This window comes from Phaenicophaeus curvirostris, chromosome 3 (genome assembly GCF_032191515.1).
Source record: "Phaenicophaeus curvirostris isolate KB17595 chromosome 3, BPBGC_Pcur_1.0, whole genome shotgun sequence".
Lineage (NCBI taxonomy): Eukaryota > Metazoa > Chordata > Aves > Cuculiformes > Cuculidae > Phaenicophaeus > Phaenicophaeus curvirostris.
In genome coordinates, this window is record NC_091394.1 from 33018775 (window position 1) to 33038653 (window position 19879).

General features: G+C 41.9%; 1 protein-coding gene across 1 annotated transcript in view; it reads left to right on the forward strand.

Annotated features, from left to right (window-relative positions):
* Window positions 1-17102, forward strand: part of FARS2 (phenylalanyl-tRNA synthetase 2, mitochondrial) — a 262812-nt gene extending 245710 nt beyond the window's left edge. The window contains exon 8 of the mRNA XM_069853595.1: window positions 15313-17102. Coding sequence (XP_069709696.1) covers window positions 15313-15451 — 139 coding nt within the window. The 3' untranslated portion in view covers window positions 15452-17102. The remainder of the gene's footprint in view (window positions 1-15312) is intronic.
* Window positions 17103-19879: the final 2777 nt, after the last annotated feature.

The following is a 19879-nucleotide window of genomic DNA, read 5'->3' on the forward strand; positions in this document are numbered from 1 at the left end:
CCAGCCTCCTCTTCTGTAACTCTAAAGTCAGTAATGTAAGAATAACTTGAGTTCATTTCAGTTAGCTATCAGAATTAATAGTTCCTGTCTGGGTGCAGCTGTATGCAGCCTACACTGATTCACCTACTAATAAGACAGGTAGGTGAGACTGTGGTGCAGGAATCTGTGGTATGTATGAGCCTTTCTGCTGTGCCTTAGACAATCATGTCAAGAATTTGACCTTTTTTTTGAGGAGGAAGGAGAGTATATGTCCTAAACTCGTTTAAGAGAGTCTCCAGTTGAGGGAACAACAGACTGCAGTACTTTCAAAGTAGTACATGCCCCCATTAAGCCATTTTTCATTACTGTGCAGGCATAAGTCATAAATAGTTTATCTGTTCCTTGGCAACTTCATATTTTGTGTGAGAACGAAAGAACACATATGCAACGGAACTTTCATGAGATCAACATTTAATCCTTTAGAAGATTTAGTAAACATCAAGATTTCCCCAGAACTGGTGATCCGAGCAAACTTGCAAAAGCTAATAAAAAAAACCTAGTCTTTGCAGCAATGGCTATGAATGTGTATATGCAGTTACATGTACATATCCTTATACAAGTACATGAGGTTATTTTTCCTTGTAGCACAGTCATGGCCTCTCATTCTCTGCTGCAAAAGGCAGTCTAGGTAGATAAAATAAAAGGCAGTTCATTTCCTTCCACACAGCTATTGTATACATAAGGAAGAGGTACAATAAATGAATATAGAACACCAAGTGAGTGAGAATGGGGAGGCCAGGTGACATGTACAACTACAAGGGAAACATCTCTGGTTATCCAGAGCGTTATATCAGGGTGCCATAAGATGACAGTTCTATTACATATCTATGTATTTATAATCTGAGATTAGCTGATCTTTAGTATGTCCTCGGACGTGTCATTTCCTTAGTAATTTTCAGTCTGTCTGCCTGCAACAGGGCATAAAGTTAATCAGATTCTTTGTCAATGTTGTTGTCCTTCTCAGGATCAAGTAGCCGTCATTCAAGGTTTGGTGTTTCAGGTGTCTCCTAGTCTCTCAACTTCCCCAAGTTGCCTTGGGTGCAGATTTCCAACAGCCTTGTTGGCAACATTGTTTTTTGTTAGAAGAAAGACTTCTCCTTATTTTAAGGTTGCCTGGGGTTGAATATGAACTTGGAAAGCTGAAAGCAAAGGGTTAACATCCTGATATAAACTGAGAAATACATAAAAGAGAAATATGCCGTTCAGCCTATCAGGGCTATGCAGTGTCTACTGTGGCTGTTCCTCAGAGCTTTCCTAAGGTATCTCTGAGCCCTGAAGCAGAGGAGACAAGCAGATGAGTGACATTCTCCCTTTGCAATGCTGTCTTACTGAGTGGACTTTTCTGGGGTTTTTATTTGCTTTTTTATTGGCTTTAGGCAGTGAAAGGTAACTCAGCAGCACTTTGCTTTCCAACTTGCTATATTTTAACATTGGCCTATAAGTCTTACTGGAAGGGTTGCTGGCCTAAAAATGTTACATCATTTTCAGGGGTTTTCTTTCCCTTCTCAGTCTGTTGGTCTCTGCTGCTCTTCAAAAGTTTTTCCCTGTTTGCTTTATTTCCTGGCAATCTAGTGTTAGTAACATAGAGTTCTTTTGCCAGGTATAGCAGTAATGGTTTTTATTTCCTACCTCCTCGGCTTCCTGAACTGGGCTTTTTGCCCCATCTGCAATGAGATAAACAAGTACACAATCCTATTCACTTGGAGTTTTAAGGAGATGTCTTTGCTGCTCAAGTAACTTTCTGCATTTTAAAGACCATTACATTACTTTATGCTAAGAAGCTGAAGAGTACCGCCACCTAGTTCATCCTCCTACTCCGAAACAGGAGCAGCTCTACTTATAGCATTCCTGACAGACACTTGTATAACCAGTCCTTAAAGATTTCCAGCAATGAGGATCCCACCACCTTTCCAAGAGAATTTTCAAGCTGAACATTTCTGCAATATGAGCTCATTACTTTCGTCTCCTGCCATTTGTGAATGTTGATGAACAGATTATTACCTAACTCTGTGCAGCAGCATTTTATATATTTGAGGATTGTTTTCATGCTTGCTATTCTTCAGGTTGAAGAACCTGTCTTCTCTCTGTCTGTCTTTATAATTTGTGTTGTCTAGACATCTGCTTGTTCTCATAGCTCCCTAGCTGATCTGACTCCAGTTGCCTCATGTCTTTCTCAAGGTGTGGAAAGGGTGTTTCAGCTTAGCCAGTGGCAGTGTTGAGTAGGGTAGAAGGACATCAGTCAGGCTGCATTCCAGTAGCTTGTCCCACAGTGGTGCTTGATTAGATTAAAGCAGCACAGCAACATCGTGGATTCACTGTCAGTTTGTGATTCAGGGTGGTTCTTAGATGCTTTGTGCAGAACTGCCGTATGCTCAGTTGTTCCCTATCCTCTGTGCATGCAGCTAGTTTTGCCTGACTAAATACAGAAGCTTAGGTTTGTGCTGGTTGAATTGTATTCTTCAGCTTTTACAGTCAAGATTATTGTAATCTTCTCCTCAGGTATACATACTGTTTTGCCCAGCTTACTATAATTTTCCATTTAGCAAACTCTTCTGTTGCACCTATTCCATAAATGAAAAAATTCCATCATACAGCAGCCAGGAACCCTACAAGAAGGATCCTTCAGATTTGGCTGTGAACTGTGGACAACTGCTTCCAGAAATAACAGATTATTGTCACCTACTCCAGCCATTTAGAATATCACCTTCTAGCAGTAATTGACTTGATCACTGGGTTCCTCATCTACCTTCATGCAACTCCCTCCATGGAGAAACATTTGGGCAGACAGATCTTTACTACCTAATTTTACAAACCAGATTTAGTATTTTTTGAGATTTTTTTCATTTTTTGTTATAATTTTTCAAAATTTCTCATAAGGTTTTTCAGCTTTGCCTGAAACTGCTTGCAACTGCCAATGGATGCATGTTTTCTGCCACATTGATCTTAGACTGTTTTTCTTATCTGGTTTAGCTGACTATGGATAGATGTGCCATATGCACATACACATCCCCAACAGGCACCTGCTCCCTGTGGTGTTTGCTATGTCCTGCAATTTATTGTTTCATTTACTGATTATTGATTTACTAGCCTGTTATCCCCTTATAGAGAACAATTAAGTGGTTTTGACTAGATTTGTTCTGTACATCCATGTTTGCTAGGCTTTGTCTTTTGTTATTTCCATTGTGTGCTCACAGGTGGTTTCATTATCTGCACCAGAGTGTTTCTGGGAATTTAAAGTAAAAGCAAATCATGTATAGCTGATATGGCTTCCTAGGGCTTTTTTTTTAACTCATTTTCAAAAATAAGCACTCTGTTTGACCTTTTCCAAACATTTGGTACTTTACTTGTCCTCTATGAACTCTCAAAGCCAACTGATAACAGCTCTGAGATTTCATCTGCTCATTCCTGAAGTATCTTAGGGCAAAGTTCATCCCTTAGACACTTTGGGAACATTTGATTTACTGTAGTGTTCCCTGTGTATTCCCCATTCTGGGGTGAAATGTGCAGTGTGCCCAGGTGGCCAAGAAGGCCAATGGCATCTTGGCTTGTATCAGAAACGGTGTCACCAGCAGGTCCAGGGAGGTTATTCTCCCTCTGTACTCGGCACTGGTGAGACCGCTCCTCGAATCCTGTGTTCAGTTCTGGGCCCCTCACCACAAGAAGGATGTTGAGGCTCTGGAACGAGTCCAGAGAAGAGCAACAAAGCTGGTGAAGGGGCTGGAGAACAGGCCTTATGAGGAGCGGCTAAGAGAGCTGGGGTTGTTTAGCCTGGAGAAGAGGAGGCTGAGGGGAGACCTCATTGCTCTCTACAACTACCTGAAAGGAGGTTGTAGAGAGGAGGGTGCTGGCCTCTTCTTCCAAGTGACAGGGGACAGGACAAGAGGGAATGGCCTCAAGCTCCGCCAGGGGAGGTTTAGGCTAGACGTTAGGAAAAAATTCTTTACAGAAAGGGTCATTGGGCACTGGAACAGGCTGCCCAGGGAGGTGGTTGAGTCACCTTCCCTGGAGGTGTTTAAGGCACGGGTGGATGAGGTGCTGAGGGGCATGGTTTAGTGTTTGATAGGAATGGTTGGACTCGATGATCCGGTGGGTCTCTTCCAACCTGGTTATTCTGTGATTCTGTGATTCTGTGAAATCTTATCCCTTCTTTGCTGTTATTAATTCCTGCCAGTGGGAGGATCATTTACCCTTTTTTAGTAAAGTCTTAGCAAAAAATGGTGGTTTGATCTTCCTCATGTAATGTCTCAACAGCTTTCTTTCCTTTCTTGAGTGTCAGATTAATAGTTTAATTCTACTTAGAGAATTATGCATTTCATTCTGTACCTTGACCTTTTACTCTTTCTGCCCACATGGTGTTTTATTGTATGATCCTCATATCATCTCTCCATAGGAGGTGTTCACTACATATATGTCCTATCGCATTCACATTTATTCTCATTTGTCTTTTCATAAAGAAAAGCCATAATATTAAGGAGGCAACATTCCAAACATGGCAGTTCGAGTTTTTCAAGCTGATGCTGATTTTGAAAGCTACAAATGTTCTGGCCAGTGCATCTGATTGGTGTATCTTGTCATCATTTGTCTAGTTTCAGTGGTTGCTGTGACATTTCCCCCATCATTATATTCAAAATAACCAGGCAAGCCTCACCTATGAGACAGACTCTTAGTCTTTCATTCTGATCCAAACCTGCAATCCTGTGCAAATGGGACCCAGCAAGAGATATGTTTACCAGACAGACAATTTCCCTGTGTGTTAACAGTAGTTTAAGCTGCTAGGCAGTAGTTTTCCTTACTTTGAGGACTTTTTCTGAGTTGTCTTCCTAAGGCAGAAACTGTCAGAAAAGCAATGATAACAGGTTTCTTGTGACTGTCTGTGTGGAACTACGCTACCCTCAGGGAGGAAAAGTGGGGAATTTCTGCGTCTCCAAAGCAAATCCAGTTAGCCAGATTAAGGCTCATAAAACCTGACAATTCTGAGAGGAAAAATAATGTATGGACTGGAAGGAGATAGAAAACAATACTTTATTGTGCAGGCAGCTGCAGAACTCCTACCAGGTTTAACAGATACTGTAAGCAGTTCCATTGAGAACCCCCCTGCATTTGCACACGTGGAGGTACAAATGTTTTTAAGTTGCCTTGTAGTACTACAGACTGCTCAGGGGGCAGGTGCTTTTTATTTCTTGGTTTTACACATAAAAGGCAAGTGATTTCTTTTAACCTCTGCTTTCGTTTTTTTAAGTCACTCATGTGTACTGCTCTCCAGTTAGTTAAACTCTTGTTTCTCCTTTCTTTTTCTCCTCTTCCTATTTTCTCCTGATTTGGGATTAGTTTGTTACTTAACAAACAGCATATGCGGTTATCCTGATGTTGGCTCTGCACATTTCCCTACCCTTTTCATTGCGTATGGGATGAGTTGCTTTTTCCTTCTGTAGCCTGTTTTGTTTCCAGGTCTGCTTTACAATTTGCAGAAAAGAAAGGTGACTTTGTGAGCATGGAAAGAATAACTTCAAAGAAGAGTAATTCAAAGGATCTGCAACTGCGCTTATCATTTAATGGAATAATCATTTAGGTTCTTGATCTGAGTCCAGAGCCGTGTCCCTCTTTACTCCAACTCTCAAGAGTAAAAATAACTTAAACACCTTGCTCCTGGACAAAACCACTAATCTTGAGGATGAAATCTATACAGGTACCTGAAACAGCATCCAGTCTGTTCCATGCACTTGTCTGCCACCGAACTTTGTAGATACTTCTCCACTTTAGAGATACTTCTGAACCATCAATCCCATGCACATTCATTTCTTAGGAGTATAAATTGTTTTAAATTCTCATATAAATTCCCTTTTTACTCAATTATGAAATATGTTTTAATTTGACACCAATGTTATTTTTAGTAATATTTTTTGTAGCCCTTAGCATTAACATCTAGTTGGGGGAAAAACTGCTAAATATTTATACTTCATTTCTTTGATCTTTCACTCAGAAGAACTAAAAAGGTATCACACAACATTTTTATTATAAATATTTTAGATAGCATATGAAAGAGTCCAAATTCACCTTTCGTGTTGGATTTGTTCAGACTATTGCAATAGGTTGTCACTCTTAAGTGCTTCAAGGTGGCACTTCATTTGTCAATGGTTGGAAACTTTTGAGTGATACTGTTGTGGTTAATGACTAATGATGGAATCATTAGTATTGCTGCTTGACCGGAGCAGGACCAGAGGCTCATCCATCAGCTTACTTGCATGCTATCACACAGAATCACAGAATCACCAGGTTGGAAAACACCTCCAGGATCATTGAGTCCAACCATTCCTACCAAACACTAAACCATGACCCTGAGCACTTCATCCACCCATCTTTTAAACACCTCCAGGGAAGGTGACTCAACCACCTCCCTGGGCAGCCTGTTTCAGTGCCCAGTGACCCTTTCCATGAAAATTTTTTTCCTGATGTCAAGCCTGAACCTCCCCTGGCACAGCTGGAGGGCATTCCCTCTTGTTCTGTCTTCTGTCACTCGGGAGAAGAGGCCAGCACCCTCCTCTCCACAACCTCCTTTCAGGTAGTTGTAGAGAGCATTAAGGTCTCCCCTCAGCCTCCTCTTCTCCAGGCTAAACAACCCCAGATCTCTCAGCTGCTCCTCATAAGACTTGTTCTCCAGCCCCTTCACCAGCTTCATTGCTCTTCTCTGGACTCACTCCAGAGCCTCAACATCCTTCTTGTGGTGAGAGGCCCAGAACTCTATGGCTCAGCAGGAGGAGCCATAATGTGCAATGCCATCCCATCTTGTTTTTGCATAAGAAGCACAGAATGTCTTTGCACAAGAAGCACAATACTGCAAACTCAGTGCATCTTCCAGAGTTACTCTTTGCAAACAGGTTGTGTCCCTGACCCACTCCAGTGCTAGCCAGTTACCTTGGAAAGGCACAAGGGGTTGTAAATGAGGTGTCAAAGTCATGAAGTTCTGCCAAACCCACAGAGCCTGTTGCTGCCGGAGCTGCCTCATTCTCCCATTAAGTTACAAGGGTTTTAGGAGGTCAAGAGAAGTGTGGAAAAAGTGGGAGGGCCAGCAGTGACTGAAGCATTGTTGATTTATTGTGGTATTTCTCACTGAAAATGTAAATTTTTCTATAAGAGTTTTCTGGCTAGCAGCCACAGCACTTCAGCTGCCAGGACTTCCAGGTATCACATTCTTCTGTTCTCCTCAGTATTCCTCATCAGCTATGTCAGTCAAGTTTCTTCTCCAGAGTGGAGAGATGATGCATCATAGGAATTATTGGCTCTGGCCTCTCATGGGAGATGTAGTCCTGCCATGGGTTCTGAAACATGGGGAAAGAGATAGTTAAGGAACTTAGATGTCAGTTCCTATGAGGCACAATGTACAGAGTTGTTGTTTCTTTCTTTTGTTTGCAGGGTTGGTGAATGTTTAAGCCTCTAGCCGTCAGTTTTTAAACAACGAATAACAAAAAATATTACCCCTTACATTTTGTTTTGGTAAAAACATGTTTAGATATTGAAAAGCATTTGACACTGAACATCTTCCGTCAAACCTAGGGAAAGTGAATCATAGAATCATAGAATCACCAGGTTGGAAAGGAACCACCAGATCATCGAGTCATAGAATCATAGAATAACCAGGTTGGAAGAGACCCACCGGATCATCGAGTCCAACCGTTCCTATCAAACGCTAAACCATGCACCTCAGCACCTCGTCCACCCATCCCTTAAACACGTCCACGGAAGGTGACTCAACCACCTCCCTGGGCAGCCTGTTCCAGTGCCCAATGGCTCTTTCCATGAAAAACTTTTTCCTAATGTCCAGCCTGAACCTCCCCTGGCACAGCTGGAGGGCATTCCCTCTTGTCCTGTCCCCTGTCACTTGGGAGAAGAGGCCAGCTCTCTCCTTTCCACAACCTCCTTTCAGGTAGTTGTAGAGAGCAATGAGGTCTCCCCTCAGCCTCCTCTTCTCCAGGCTAAACAGTCCCAGCTCTCTCAGCCGCTCCTCATAAGACTTGTTCTCCAGCCCCCTCACCAGCTTCGTTGCACTCCTCTGGACATGCTCCAGAGCCTCAACTGGGCTGTACACAGAACAGGTATTCTGTCCTGTCTGATGCTGTCCTGGTCCTGTCTGCTTTTCCCCCTCTTACTTTCAGCATGCAGTTATTTTTCTATGTTTAATGCATAAGATTGTCTCAAGTATTTTACTGAACAACCTACTCTTGTTTGCCATTGCAATGGGTAAAAGTTATTTCACTGGATTTTGTATGTGTGTTTTATTCCACTGGATTTTTTATGTGTGCACTTGAACTGGAAATTTGCTTTTTCGTATCTTTATTCCACCTATTCAGTTCCTGTACATGCCATAGCAATCACCCTAAAGAAAAAGTAAGTTTTCCTACCTTATTCAGAGCCTTACAGGCTTGGACACCTTCTGTTCTTTAGGCGCATGCCCACTGCACAGCTTTCTTTTATTCCTGAAAGCCTTAACCTGAGTAAGTTGAGAGACACCTCAGTAAGCTGAGATGTATTCCATTAAAAGTATGTAATTGGCATGATGAATGCTCCAGGGTTACAATGCTGAAAACAAGGCAAGTCTCGAGGACATTCAGCCTCTGGCATAGTCTTGAATCTTCCTGAATTTAGAATAGGTTTTTGAGTTGACTCGCTGGATGGAGCAGTGAGGCCCTAAAACTTGAGGAAGCCCAGTATGGACTGAAAGCACAAAGTTTGTCTTACAAGATGGACAGCTAACAGTCATACCCAAGTTTAAATCCATGTGGAATGAATTCCTTAGTATTGATGTAGGTCAGATACAATAGGAATTCTGTTGTCTGGGCTTGGTAGATGATTTTCCCAAAAAGATGGAGATTGGAGGAGAAGCAGACATCACTGATGCTGGAATCCATCCCCCTGAGAACAGGTTTCATACCTGCCATACAACCGTTGATCATTGCTTTCTTCAAGAAATCAATGAGTCATTTAATTAGAAACAAACCCAAAGAAAACACAATTCCAAACCCCAGCACTTTGTAGGGTTTTTTGGCCTTCCCTGGCAGCTAAAGCATGTGGCACAGTTAGCTTGTGATCCTGTGGGGGCTTTGGATTTTCTTTTTCTATAATGAAAAATAATGTTTTTCTCTTTATTCTTCACCTTAATGATATTTCAATATTGTCTGCATGTAATGGATTCCATTACTTTTGATGCTGTGAGGATTAAGAGCTTTTTAATAGGAATTGCTTGGATCCGAGATGGGTTGACTGTATCCTCAACTGGTTACTGAGATGACTGTAGCAGTGCACAAGGGAAATACTCTCTCAGTTTCTTGTTTACACGAGTTCCCTCTCCTCAGGAGCTGGCAGAAAAAAGCTCTGCACCACTCATCTTAGTTGTTCTTTGGCTGGCATGTATCAACAAAACAAAGTGGAATGAGAAAAGGTCATCAAGGGCCAAAGTGCTGGCCCTAAGAACAAGTTAATGTTGAATTGTTTCACTAAACTTTTGATGAGTACATCAAGCCAGGAGGCTTTTGCTTTCCAGTGATCTTTATGAATTATTTCTTTTCAGTATATATTTGTTTGTATCTCTTCCTCCACGTAAAAAATTAGGAGATATGTTTAAGTAGAAAATGAAAATCATGATTAAAACATTCTAACCAGTTCAAAATTTTCAAGTACTTGACAATGGCTTCAGTCCTATTTATGGCTATTTAATAGTGTCTCAGTGACTGAGAAGCCGAAAAGTTTCTGAGTGTTTTCATTTTTCATCTACTTTTCGTTATCTTAACTAGTAGGTGTTATTTATGTACGTGTCCGGTGCATCCCATACCATGTTCTTTATCTGGTTATGAACCGAATTTTTACTTCTTTTTCTACATTAAGAGAAAAGCTTAAAATGGAATTAATGTTAAAGAGAGAAAGAATGAAAAGGCAAAGTAGGTTCAGGGGGTTGTATTCAAATAGAGATTTCACCAAGTCCAATTAGAAAAGAGTGAAAAATCCATAAGTATCTCAATTTTGTGAAATAGAATAACAGTATTTATGTCCAACTATCTGACAGTGAGCATATATCTCTTTTGAAGAAAAATCCACAGTGGTCAAATAGTGTTGACAGTCTCAACATGGTTATGTTGACCTGAACTATCTTTGAAGCTGATCCATCCTTTTGCCAGGTGTCAGGTGGAAAGGATGTGTAACAGAAATGACCATTCCCTGCTTTCTGTGGGTTTAAAACAATTCTTTCTTCTGGAATTGATCGAGTGCCTTTTACTAGCATCTAAATCTCCTTAAACAAAAGCACGTCTATTTTTTCAAATACGCTCTTGTATACAATGCATTCTTCCGGAGAAATGGAGTATTAGCATTTGAAAGGACTGATGAGAATGCATCTTTGGGAAAGGCCTTTGTTCAGAGAATTACTGCCATATTCTACATGCATATCACTATGGTAATTGAATTATTTGCCATTGACAGTAAGGTATATAGCACAAGCTTTTTGCCATTTTCCATGATATGGTTCCTAGCAAAAAGTGCTATTTGTCACTTTAAAAATTATAGTATGACATTTAGCAGTTTTTCCTACTGTCATAGAGGTGGATGTGGTTTGAAAGCATGAAACAAAAAGGAAAAGGTACTTACATCTTCTTCTTGCAGTTTAATATATTCTCCCCATTGCCACTTAAAACATGAACCATTCTGGAACTGTTGGAGCCATGAGGCAATGACAAAGCCGTGCTCTCTACATGGCTTCAGCAACTATGATGCTGTTAATATGACACTGTTTTCTTTTTTTCCCATCATCATCCCTTTCAGGATAATATTGCAAACAAAACAAGCCCTTCTCTTCCCTAAGGCCATTCCACATATACTCAGAGCATGACTTGATCTCTCTGGAGCATATAGTGATCATTGAGTACAATGTGAAGGTTTATGTAAGGTGATGGCATAGAATCATACAATCACGGAATCATAGAGTACTTTGGGTTGGAAGAGACCTTAGAGATCATCCAGTTTCAGCCCCTCTGCCACAGGCAGGGACAGGTCCACTAGACCAGGCTGCCCAAGGCCCCATCCAACCAGGCCTAGAATACCTCCAGGGATGGGGCAGCCACAACTTCCCTGGGCAACCTGTGCCAGTGCCTCAACACCCTTATCGTGAAGAAATTCTTCCTTATGTCTAGTCTAAATCTGCTCCTCTTCAGTTTATAGCCATTGTCCCTGGTCCTATCACTACAAGCGTTTGTAAATAGTCCCTCCCCAGCTTCCTTGTAGCCCCTTCAGGTACTGGAAGGTCACTATAAGGTCTCCTCGTAGCCTCCTCTTCTCCAGGCTGAACAAGCCCAACTCTCAGCCTGTCCTCGTATGGGAGGTGCTCCAGCCCTGACATGATCATTCTTTGTGGAGATATAGGATGCAAACTATTACAGCAGGAATTGGGAGAGCCTCAAAGAATCTCATTAAAATGACTCACTTAACAGAAGGAAAAGAACCCAAATACTTGCAGATCGTTCATTTTGAATGGGAAAACATGCAATATAGATATGGTGGTGAGTAGCACTGCTTAGTGCACTGCTCAGAACAGAAAAGAGATGGTATTCTTTTTTGACTCTTGATGCTGTGAGAGATTGTCTTCTCTGCTTTTCTGTTCCTCAAAATAAATCCAGCTTTCTAGAAAAAATGTCTGGTTCTGTGTTGTCCTCACCCACCTAAAAGCAGGGGTAACCTCCCTATAGAAGTTTCTGTGCTTCCATGCTTTATTTAAGATGGATGGAAAGTAGAGCACAGTTTAAAAGTAAGATTTTTTTTCTCCCCCAGCTCAGTATTCCTCTTTTGTCTCTCTCTTCAGGTACAGGGTGGAGAATATTTCATTCTTGTTATGGTATTGCATGTGAGTGAGACAAATGCCAATACCAGGCATTTATTCTTTAGACAACATTTTGGTTACCAAATGACCCCGTTGTCTTAGTCTTATCTAACCGTTAAGTCAGGTTCCCTGGTATGTTTAGATGTTTTGCTCTTGCTGGCTTCTGGGATCAGCTTTCTTCCCAAGCTGTATTTAAAACAGTTTTCAGTGAACTTCCATGCAGGGAAAACTAACACACAGTTATTAATTTTTGTTGCCTAACATAACCTTTCATTCTAGCTCTGGTCTCAGTGTCAGGTTACTTTCATGTTCTTTTTATTAGACTGGTGGGAGACTAAGGCCCCTAATTTCTTGCTGTGTTCAGATATGAGGCTGAAATATATACACTGACCTTCAGGTTGGCCTCATGCAGTGAATCTGATCTTGCAGTGGGCAGCTCTCTAGCACATGGAGGCAGCTGTGTGCCAGTTCCTAAGAGTCATGAGGCAAAGCTGTTTCCTAAAAAAAAAAAAAAAAAAAAAGTGCATTAGGCATTGTTTCACTCCACTGTTTGTTCACAGAATGTGTTCTTGTTTCCTCCTGTGGCATCAGAATAAATCCCTATCTTCCTTTTCCCTTTGAGCACTGCTTCACTGTATTCACTGTATTTCATTACCTGAAAGCTGCAGGCTGGTGCAGAGGAGGCTTGTGACACTAACATCAGCTGAAGCCTAATGGGAGACAAGTCCACGTGACTGTGAGCTGCATGGACTTCTCTCGTGGTACAGTTTATGTAAATAAAGCCCAACACGCTCACTGTTAAGCTTCTAAATTTTTTCTTACCTGGTAAAGCTACTGTTCTAGGTTTTGGCCTCAAATTTTCTATTGCTCAGGATAAAGTGCTAATGCTTCTGTATCATCAGGCTGCAGCATGATATGCAGGAGAGAGTTTATTATGCATTAGCAGAGCCATCTTTAAGGCAAGAAAACACTCTGTGACTCTGCAGAATAAAATAAAAGCAAGAAAGAGAATCAGAGAGGATATATTATTTGCTGACAGTAATTGCTTCCAGTTGCAGCTGATGGCAGTGATTAATCGTATTATCTGAGTATTTTGGTGGGGGCAGGGAGTAGGTCTTGGGGGAGGAAAAGCTGAGAAGTACTCTTCTCCATGTTCCTTGAAAAGTTAGCTAATACTGCTCTGAAACCAATACTTAAGGTTTTGAACTTTCAATGTGTCTTTTATTGAAATAGTATAGAATTCTATTCCTTCTTTCTAGCAACAAAGATGCAAATAAACCTAGTTAAAAGATGGGAGAAAAAATGTTACATACCAACCACATGAGTTTTTGTAGCTAGCCGTGTGTAAAAGTATTTATGCTATTTTTGGCTATAATCAAAATTTAATTAATTACATTTAATGCAATCCCTGTTTTATTTCTCCTGCAACAATGCTTAACTTCATTTGCAGCTAACAGAACTTTGTTCCAGTGCTGCTCTGTAAGACCCCTACCTTTTCTGAATTTAAATGCCTCCTAAATATGTTGGTTATCCACAACATCCATAAGAAACTATTGCATCCTATTTTGACCTATTTAATTTGTCTTATGAATGAGCTGCCAGCCAGGATGGAGGGAGGGGGATATATAAACATGTGGGTCAAGAGAAATTGTTACTTTCAGTTTAACCATGACCAGTGAAGAAACAGAGCTGTAGTTATCCCTATGACAGCTTACATATGTTAAGCAAACCTGTGTTTACATCACATTAAACAGTGGCAATGAGTTTTCCATTATGGGATATATTCCCAGTATATGCAAGATCAAGCCTGTGACCGTACATCTTCTAAATAGTTTTTCAGCCAAAGCAATTTGCAAATGTTTTTGTTCGGGTAGGATGCCGTAGCACCGTTAAAAGCTGAAATACTACCAGCTGTAATGGTATTTGCCAGCCTGGTTTTGAAAATTGTTTCTGTTGAGCCCAAATTAATTATCCTTCTCTCTTATTCAAATTCCTCTCTTACAGTGTAGCATCTGGCAAAACCCTTGTTATTCCATTTACTTGCTTCTCTCAGCTCTGTCCTCTCAATTGCTTTACAGAGGTAGAGCAGAGCAACACCTTCTCTGCAGTTATACCTCCCCCTCTTTCCTTGAAGATCACTTTTCTACAGTGTTTAACCTGCACCCAGGGAAAGCTCTTAGCTGGTTTTTAGCAGTTAACTGCAGTCAGCATAACACTTTATGAAATGCAGTTTGCCCTTTCCTGTGCTAGGCAGATTTAACTTGCTTTATCTTCAGAGCACACAAAAATGGAGAAATGCTTTAATTTGCAGTAACCTTTTCATTGTAAACTGCCAGTGGGATCAGGGCAAGCTTCCCACCCATGTTGGGTGGGTCAAAGTTGGTATCAAATAGGTCTTCTGAGATAAAAACTACTTGTGCCTCTTTCTAGTAGGATTTGAAGTTGAAATTACTGTTTTGAGAGACTTAGCTTTGTGTATGAGCATGTATGACCTTAGTTTTAATCAAATAGTCATAAGAAACATAGTTTCTAACATGAAACAATTTTCAGGAAAAAGATGACCCAAAGCTTTCTGAGTGCCTTTGTGTGTCATTAAATGTGAAATTCTGCTATTTTGGGAGGTCCTTCTGCCTAGTACTTCATCTCTGGTTTCCTATTATTTTTCCCCCTCAGATTCCTTCTCTGAAGTGAGTGTTTAGCTTTGGAAGAAGATGTGTAGGCTCCATTTGAAACCAAAAATAAAAAGGAAGTCACAACTGTCATTTAAATTCACTAATACAACCGCTGCAATTGTAAAGATGCCCCTTGCAAGAGCTATGTGCTCCAGCCTGGTTTTGATGAAGAGCAAGAGTTTTTGCTTTCTTGTTCAACTTACTGTTTTGCTCCTGGTTTTTCCATTAACTTGTCTTTGCCTAACTCAGGCTGGAGCTTGGATAGCAAGGCTTGTGAGACACCCTATGTTAGCTAACAACATTGGTCTCCAGCATACAGAGGTTGTGCTGTGTTTTCCTTATGCCCATCACCACCAGCCCTGCTGGTCTGAGGTGGGGATATATGCCTAGTGCTCCACAAGGTAGCCCTATTAGCACCAAAATGAGAGAACTGAGGTGTCAGCGACAGTTCAGTGGTGTCAGCACAGCGTTCCTCCTGGGCTTGTTTGCTCTGTAAGAAACTACCACACTGCAATACAAGTTGAGATATAAGGTGGACTTCAGCAAGGTCCTCTACCAAAATTAAAATTCAGCTCAGTCCCACCTCTCCAGACTGTGTATTTTAGCATTAAGGTGATTTTCAAGCAACAGGAACAAAATTAGACTGCAAATAAGAAATGGTCCACAGAGTAAGTGTTTGGCCTCATATATTTGCATTTGTAGGCACGTGTATTTATGAGTGCTCTTTTGGTTTATATTTTGTAGGACAAAGAAGGTCAGCCATTGCTACCGTATCATTTACCGCCACCCGGAGAGGACTTTAACACAGAATGAGGTGCATCGCATCCATCAAGCTATTGAAGAATCAGCAGTTCGAGAACTTGGGGTTGAGGGCAGGTTCTAGTATCGTTTATCCAAAGCCCTCATGACGGTTACTTTTTCTTTTTTTTTTCCCTTTATGTCATGGGGGTTTACAAATAGAGAGAGGTGTTTTGTGACATAGCACATGGAAAACAATTGATAAATGGGCAATGGTAAAACTAGCAGATAATAAACATTACTACTGATGAATCATTGACAAAGCGCTGGTGCTTTATTTTAAGAAATAAGGAAACAGTGGTAATGTAAGAATTCCCTCCTGTTACGATAAGGAATACACTGCCTGGTGGTTTTCTGTGTTGTTAATTGGTCCCTGGGTTCCATTAAACTGTAAATACTTGGCATTATTTCTTTGTTGACAGGATCTTCTGTCCGTATAACAAGTGAAGCAAATCAGAGACACAGATTAGCTCAGGGAAGAACTATTTTAGCCTTCCATCCCTCCATCTTTTTTAAATAAGAAATGGCAAGTTTTGCTGCAAGAAACATTCCAAGAAGTACATCTTGCAAAGTTTGGCTCCCTTACCTTCAGAGCCCATGAGTGTTGCTTTCATCTGCTACAGAGAAGGAATCAATGCAAATCTGGGGCCTGGCTTGGCTGTCTTCAGATTCTGGATGTTTGGTAAGTCTTTCCTGTTGGATCTCCCTGCCTGCACAGAGCTGAGAAGAGCCATTTAGCAAGGCGCAGCAAGTTGTGCTGCCTTTCCCAGCTGAGTAGCTCCCTTGTCTCAGGTCTCCTCACATAGGCAGCAGTGCAAGATAAGTCTGTTCCCCTGTCACCATCAAAGGACTTATATCACACTGGGCAGGATGACAGCAAAGATAAACTCTTCCCCATAATACCCTGAAAAGCAGCTGCCTTGATCTCTCATAGTATCTTACTCTCTAGCAGCAGTGTCTGCTCAGAAATCTAATCTTTAAGGCAGTCAACCAAACTAAAATGGCATCTCCTGCTACTTCAGGTACTAGTCGCCTTACAGGATGCTTGGCTTTTTAATTGCAGGTTATAATAAGTAAATTCGGGCAGTGGTATGATGCTAAGACCTGTGGAAGTGTCTGATAAATACTTGATGAGCCATTGCAGATGCTGATATGGAATATGAGACCTGGTTTTGCTTGTAATGGTATTTTATACAGCCTTGCAGGTCACATCTGGTTGCTGTGCAGGCAACATTCTCTCCTTCAGGGAAGAAGGCAGTAAAAGTGCTGCAATAAACAGCATCTAACACTGATTTATACCTTATCAAGAAACATCTGTGCAGCAGGTCTGTACTCAACCATAAGAAGCCAGCTTCTGTTGCAGATGTGACAGAAGCAGAGAGCTCATTTTAATTTCATTACTCAACATATTTAGCAGTGTAAACAAATCCTAATCTGAATCGCTGTTGTGTTATCCAAATAACTTGATTATGTAAACAATATGCTAGACTTTCTACAAGGCAAAAAGAATGGATGCCGTTTAGGCAACAGAAAAACCTACTTGTTTATTTTTAATCCACGATCTACTAAGATCCAAAAATACTGCCTAGCCCATTTGATGTTTTCCTGTCTTCTTTATCCTTTGCCTTTTCAGGATTATCAATGAGGACCACTGAGGAGGAGGAGCACTCCCCTTAACTCCACTAAACAGTAGTTGTTCCATGGCAAAGCTTGATTGATGCTGCCACATGGACCAGGAAATTATGTGGAGATTAATTGATGGGATTGCATATGGAAAGAGTACTACACCCTGCCACTGTATGAAAGCACTGTTTCTTGGGAAAACAAGAGACTACTTGGGGTGGAGCAGGCTGTAAGATTCTCCTGTTAATTGATTGATTGACGAAGATTCCCTTTTCTGCATGAAAGGCAGGTCTGGCCAAACTAACCTGGTCGCCTTCTATGACGAAGTGACCCGCCTACTGGACGAGGGAAAGGCTGTGGATGTGGTCTTCCTGGACTTCAGTAAAGCCTTTGACACAGTTTCTCACAGCATTCTGCTTCGGAAACTGTCAGCCTCTGGCCTGGACAGGCGCACACTCTCCTGGGTGGAAAACTGGTTGGATGGCCGGGCCCAGAGAGTGGTGGGAAATGGTGTGAAATCCAGCTGGAGGCCAGTGACAAGTGGGGTTCCCCAGGGCTCAGTGCTGGGTCCAGCCCTGTTCAATGTCTTTATCAATGACCTGGATGAAGGCATTGAGTGCACCCTTAGCAAGTTTGCAGATGACACTAAGCTGGGTGGAAGTGTGGATCTGCTGGAGGGTAGGGAGGCTCTGCAAAGGGATCTGAACAGGCTGGACCGCTGGGCTGAGACCAATGGCATGAGGTTTAACAAGGCCAAATGCCGGGTCCTGCACTTGGGGCACAACAACCCTGTGCAGTGCTACAAACTAGGAGAAGTCTGTCTAGAAATCTGCCTGGAGGAGAAGGACCTGGGGGTGCTGGTTGACAGCTGACTGAACATGAGCCAGCAGTGTGCCCAGGTGGCCAAGAAGGCCAATGGCATCTTGGCTTGGATCAGAAACAGTGTGGCCAGCAGGTCCAGGGAGATTATTCTGCTACTCAGCACTGGTGAGACCGCTCCTCGAGTACTGTGTTCAGTTCTGGGCCCCTCACCACAAGAAGGATGTTGAGGCTCTGGAGTGAGTCCAGAGAAGAGCAATGAAGCTGGTGAAGGGGCTGGAGAACAAGTCTTATGAGGAACGGCTGAGAGAGCTGGGGTTGTTTAGCCTGGAGAAGAGGAGGCTGAGGGGAGACCTTATTGCTCTCTCCAGCTACCTGAAAGGAGGTTGTAGAGTGGAGGGTGCTGGCCTCTTCTCCCAAGTGACGGGGGACAGGACAAGACAGAATGGCCTCAAGCAGCGCCAGAGGAGGTTCAGGCTGGACATCAGAAAAAAATTTTTTATGGAAGGGGTCATTGGGCACTGGGACAGGCTACCCAGGGAGTGGTTGAGTCACCTTCCCTGGAGGTGTTTAAAAGGCAGGTGGATGAGGTGCTCAGGGACGTGGCTTAGTGGTTGATAGGAATGGTTAGACTCCATGATCCTGTGGGTCTTTTCCAACCTACTGATTCTGTGATTCTGTGATACTCTAAAGACTTATTGTTCTGGCAAAGATTCACCACCACTGGCAAAGATTCACCACCACTAGCAAAGCAAACCTCAGATCAAAAGGCGTCACAGTTGCATTTTTATGCTGCTGACCTTTGAAATATATGACTTTCCCTTCAAAGTCCTTGATTTTACTGGGGAAATTTGCTGTGGGCAGTTGTAGACTCTCAAACCATATAGCTCTTTGTGGATACCATCGGAGACTCTCTGAAGGTATAATAGCCATGACTTATCGCTATTTAGAGGCACATGATTTTACCAGTATCTCAGGATCTGGGCTGATCCATGGTGGGAATATAGAAACCCACCTGAGGAAGGCCCTCGATACAGTCACCAACTAGCTCAGTCAAAGAAAGGGCTACCTTCATCTGTCATCTGGCTTTTCTAAGACAGCACAAAGGTGGATGAAATAGATTGAAGACCAAGAGCAAAATAATTAGTGAGTTAAGTTCACTTGCTAGTTTATGCTACCTTACATTCTGTCTCATGAACATCCCTCAATCTTGGATGAGCCACAAGTCTAGCAAAGGTGTATGAGCTCTTAAATATCACAGTGACACCATGCCATGTGGAAACATAAAGGGGAGCAGCATTTGAGTAGGTAGTGTGCATGCTGACTGTCTAGTGTAGGGGGAGGCACAGGGCCCTACTTTTTGTTTTTATCAACTGCCTGTGTTTATCTTTTTGTGTGCTGCTGGGCTTCATATCCACATTCTTTAATAAAAGAGAAAAAAATCAATTGTAGCAAAAGAAGCTATACACCCCCAGGAGAACTTGCTGGAGTTTTCTGACTGAACAGCATGTACTGTTTTAATTTTCTGGGTGCTGTTTTTTTTGCTAGTTTCCACTGGTTTTCAAGCTAGCTGTGATTCTTGGAAGACTGAAGATTTTGCTTTAACACCCAGTTTGGGCTTTTCCCAGTAAACCAGCAGCAAATTTACAGTGTAGTAAGACCTGGTCTTGATGATCTCATTAAAGGTGCTGCTATGGGAGGGTGTTGTGAGATAGAGAAGTGGTAAATTGCTGTGTTTTTACACTTGAGACTTCAGTGACCTCTGCCATAGTATTGCCAGGCACAATCAAACAGTTGCACAAATCTGAAAGCAGTTTTGTACTGAGAATCCAAACTAGATTAGTAAACTACTCATGGTGGTCGCTTACCTTCCACTGAGAGTGTTACTCCTGTCTCTTCTACAGGTCAGTGGCCATAACTCAGCTCTGAATTTATTGTCTTCTTACTCTGTGCAGCGGTACTGAGTTTCTCAAGCATTGACAAATTGATTGAATAATTTCATGCTGGGGTTAGCTTTTTCTTTTTAAATAGAAAAACAAGAAGTTGTGGGCTGTTCCTCTGTTGGTAGTTT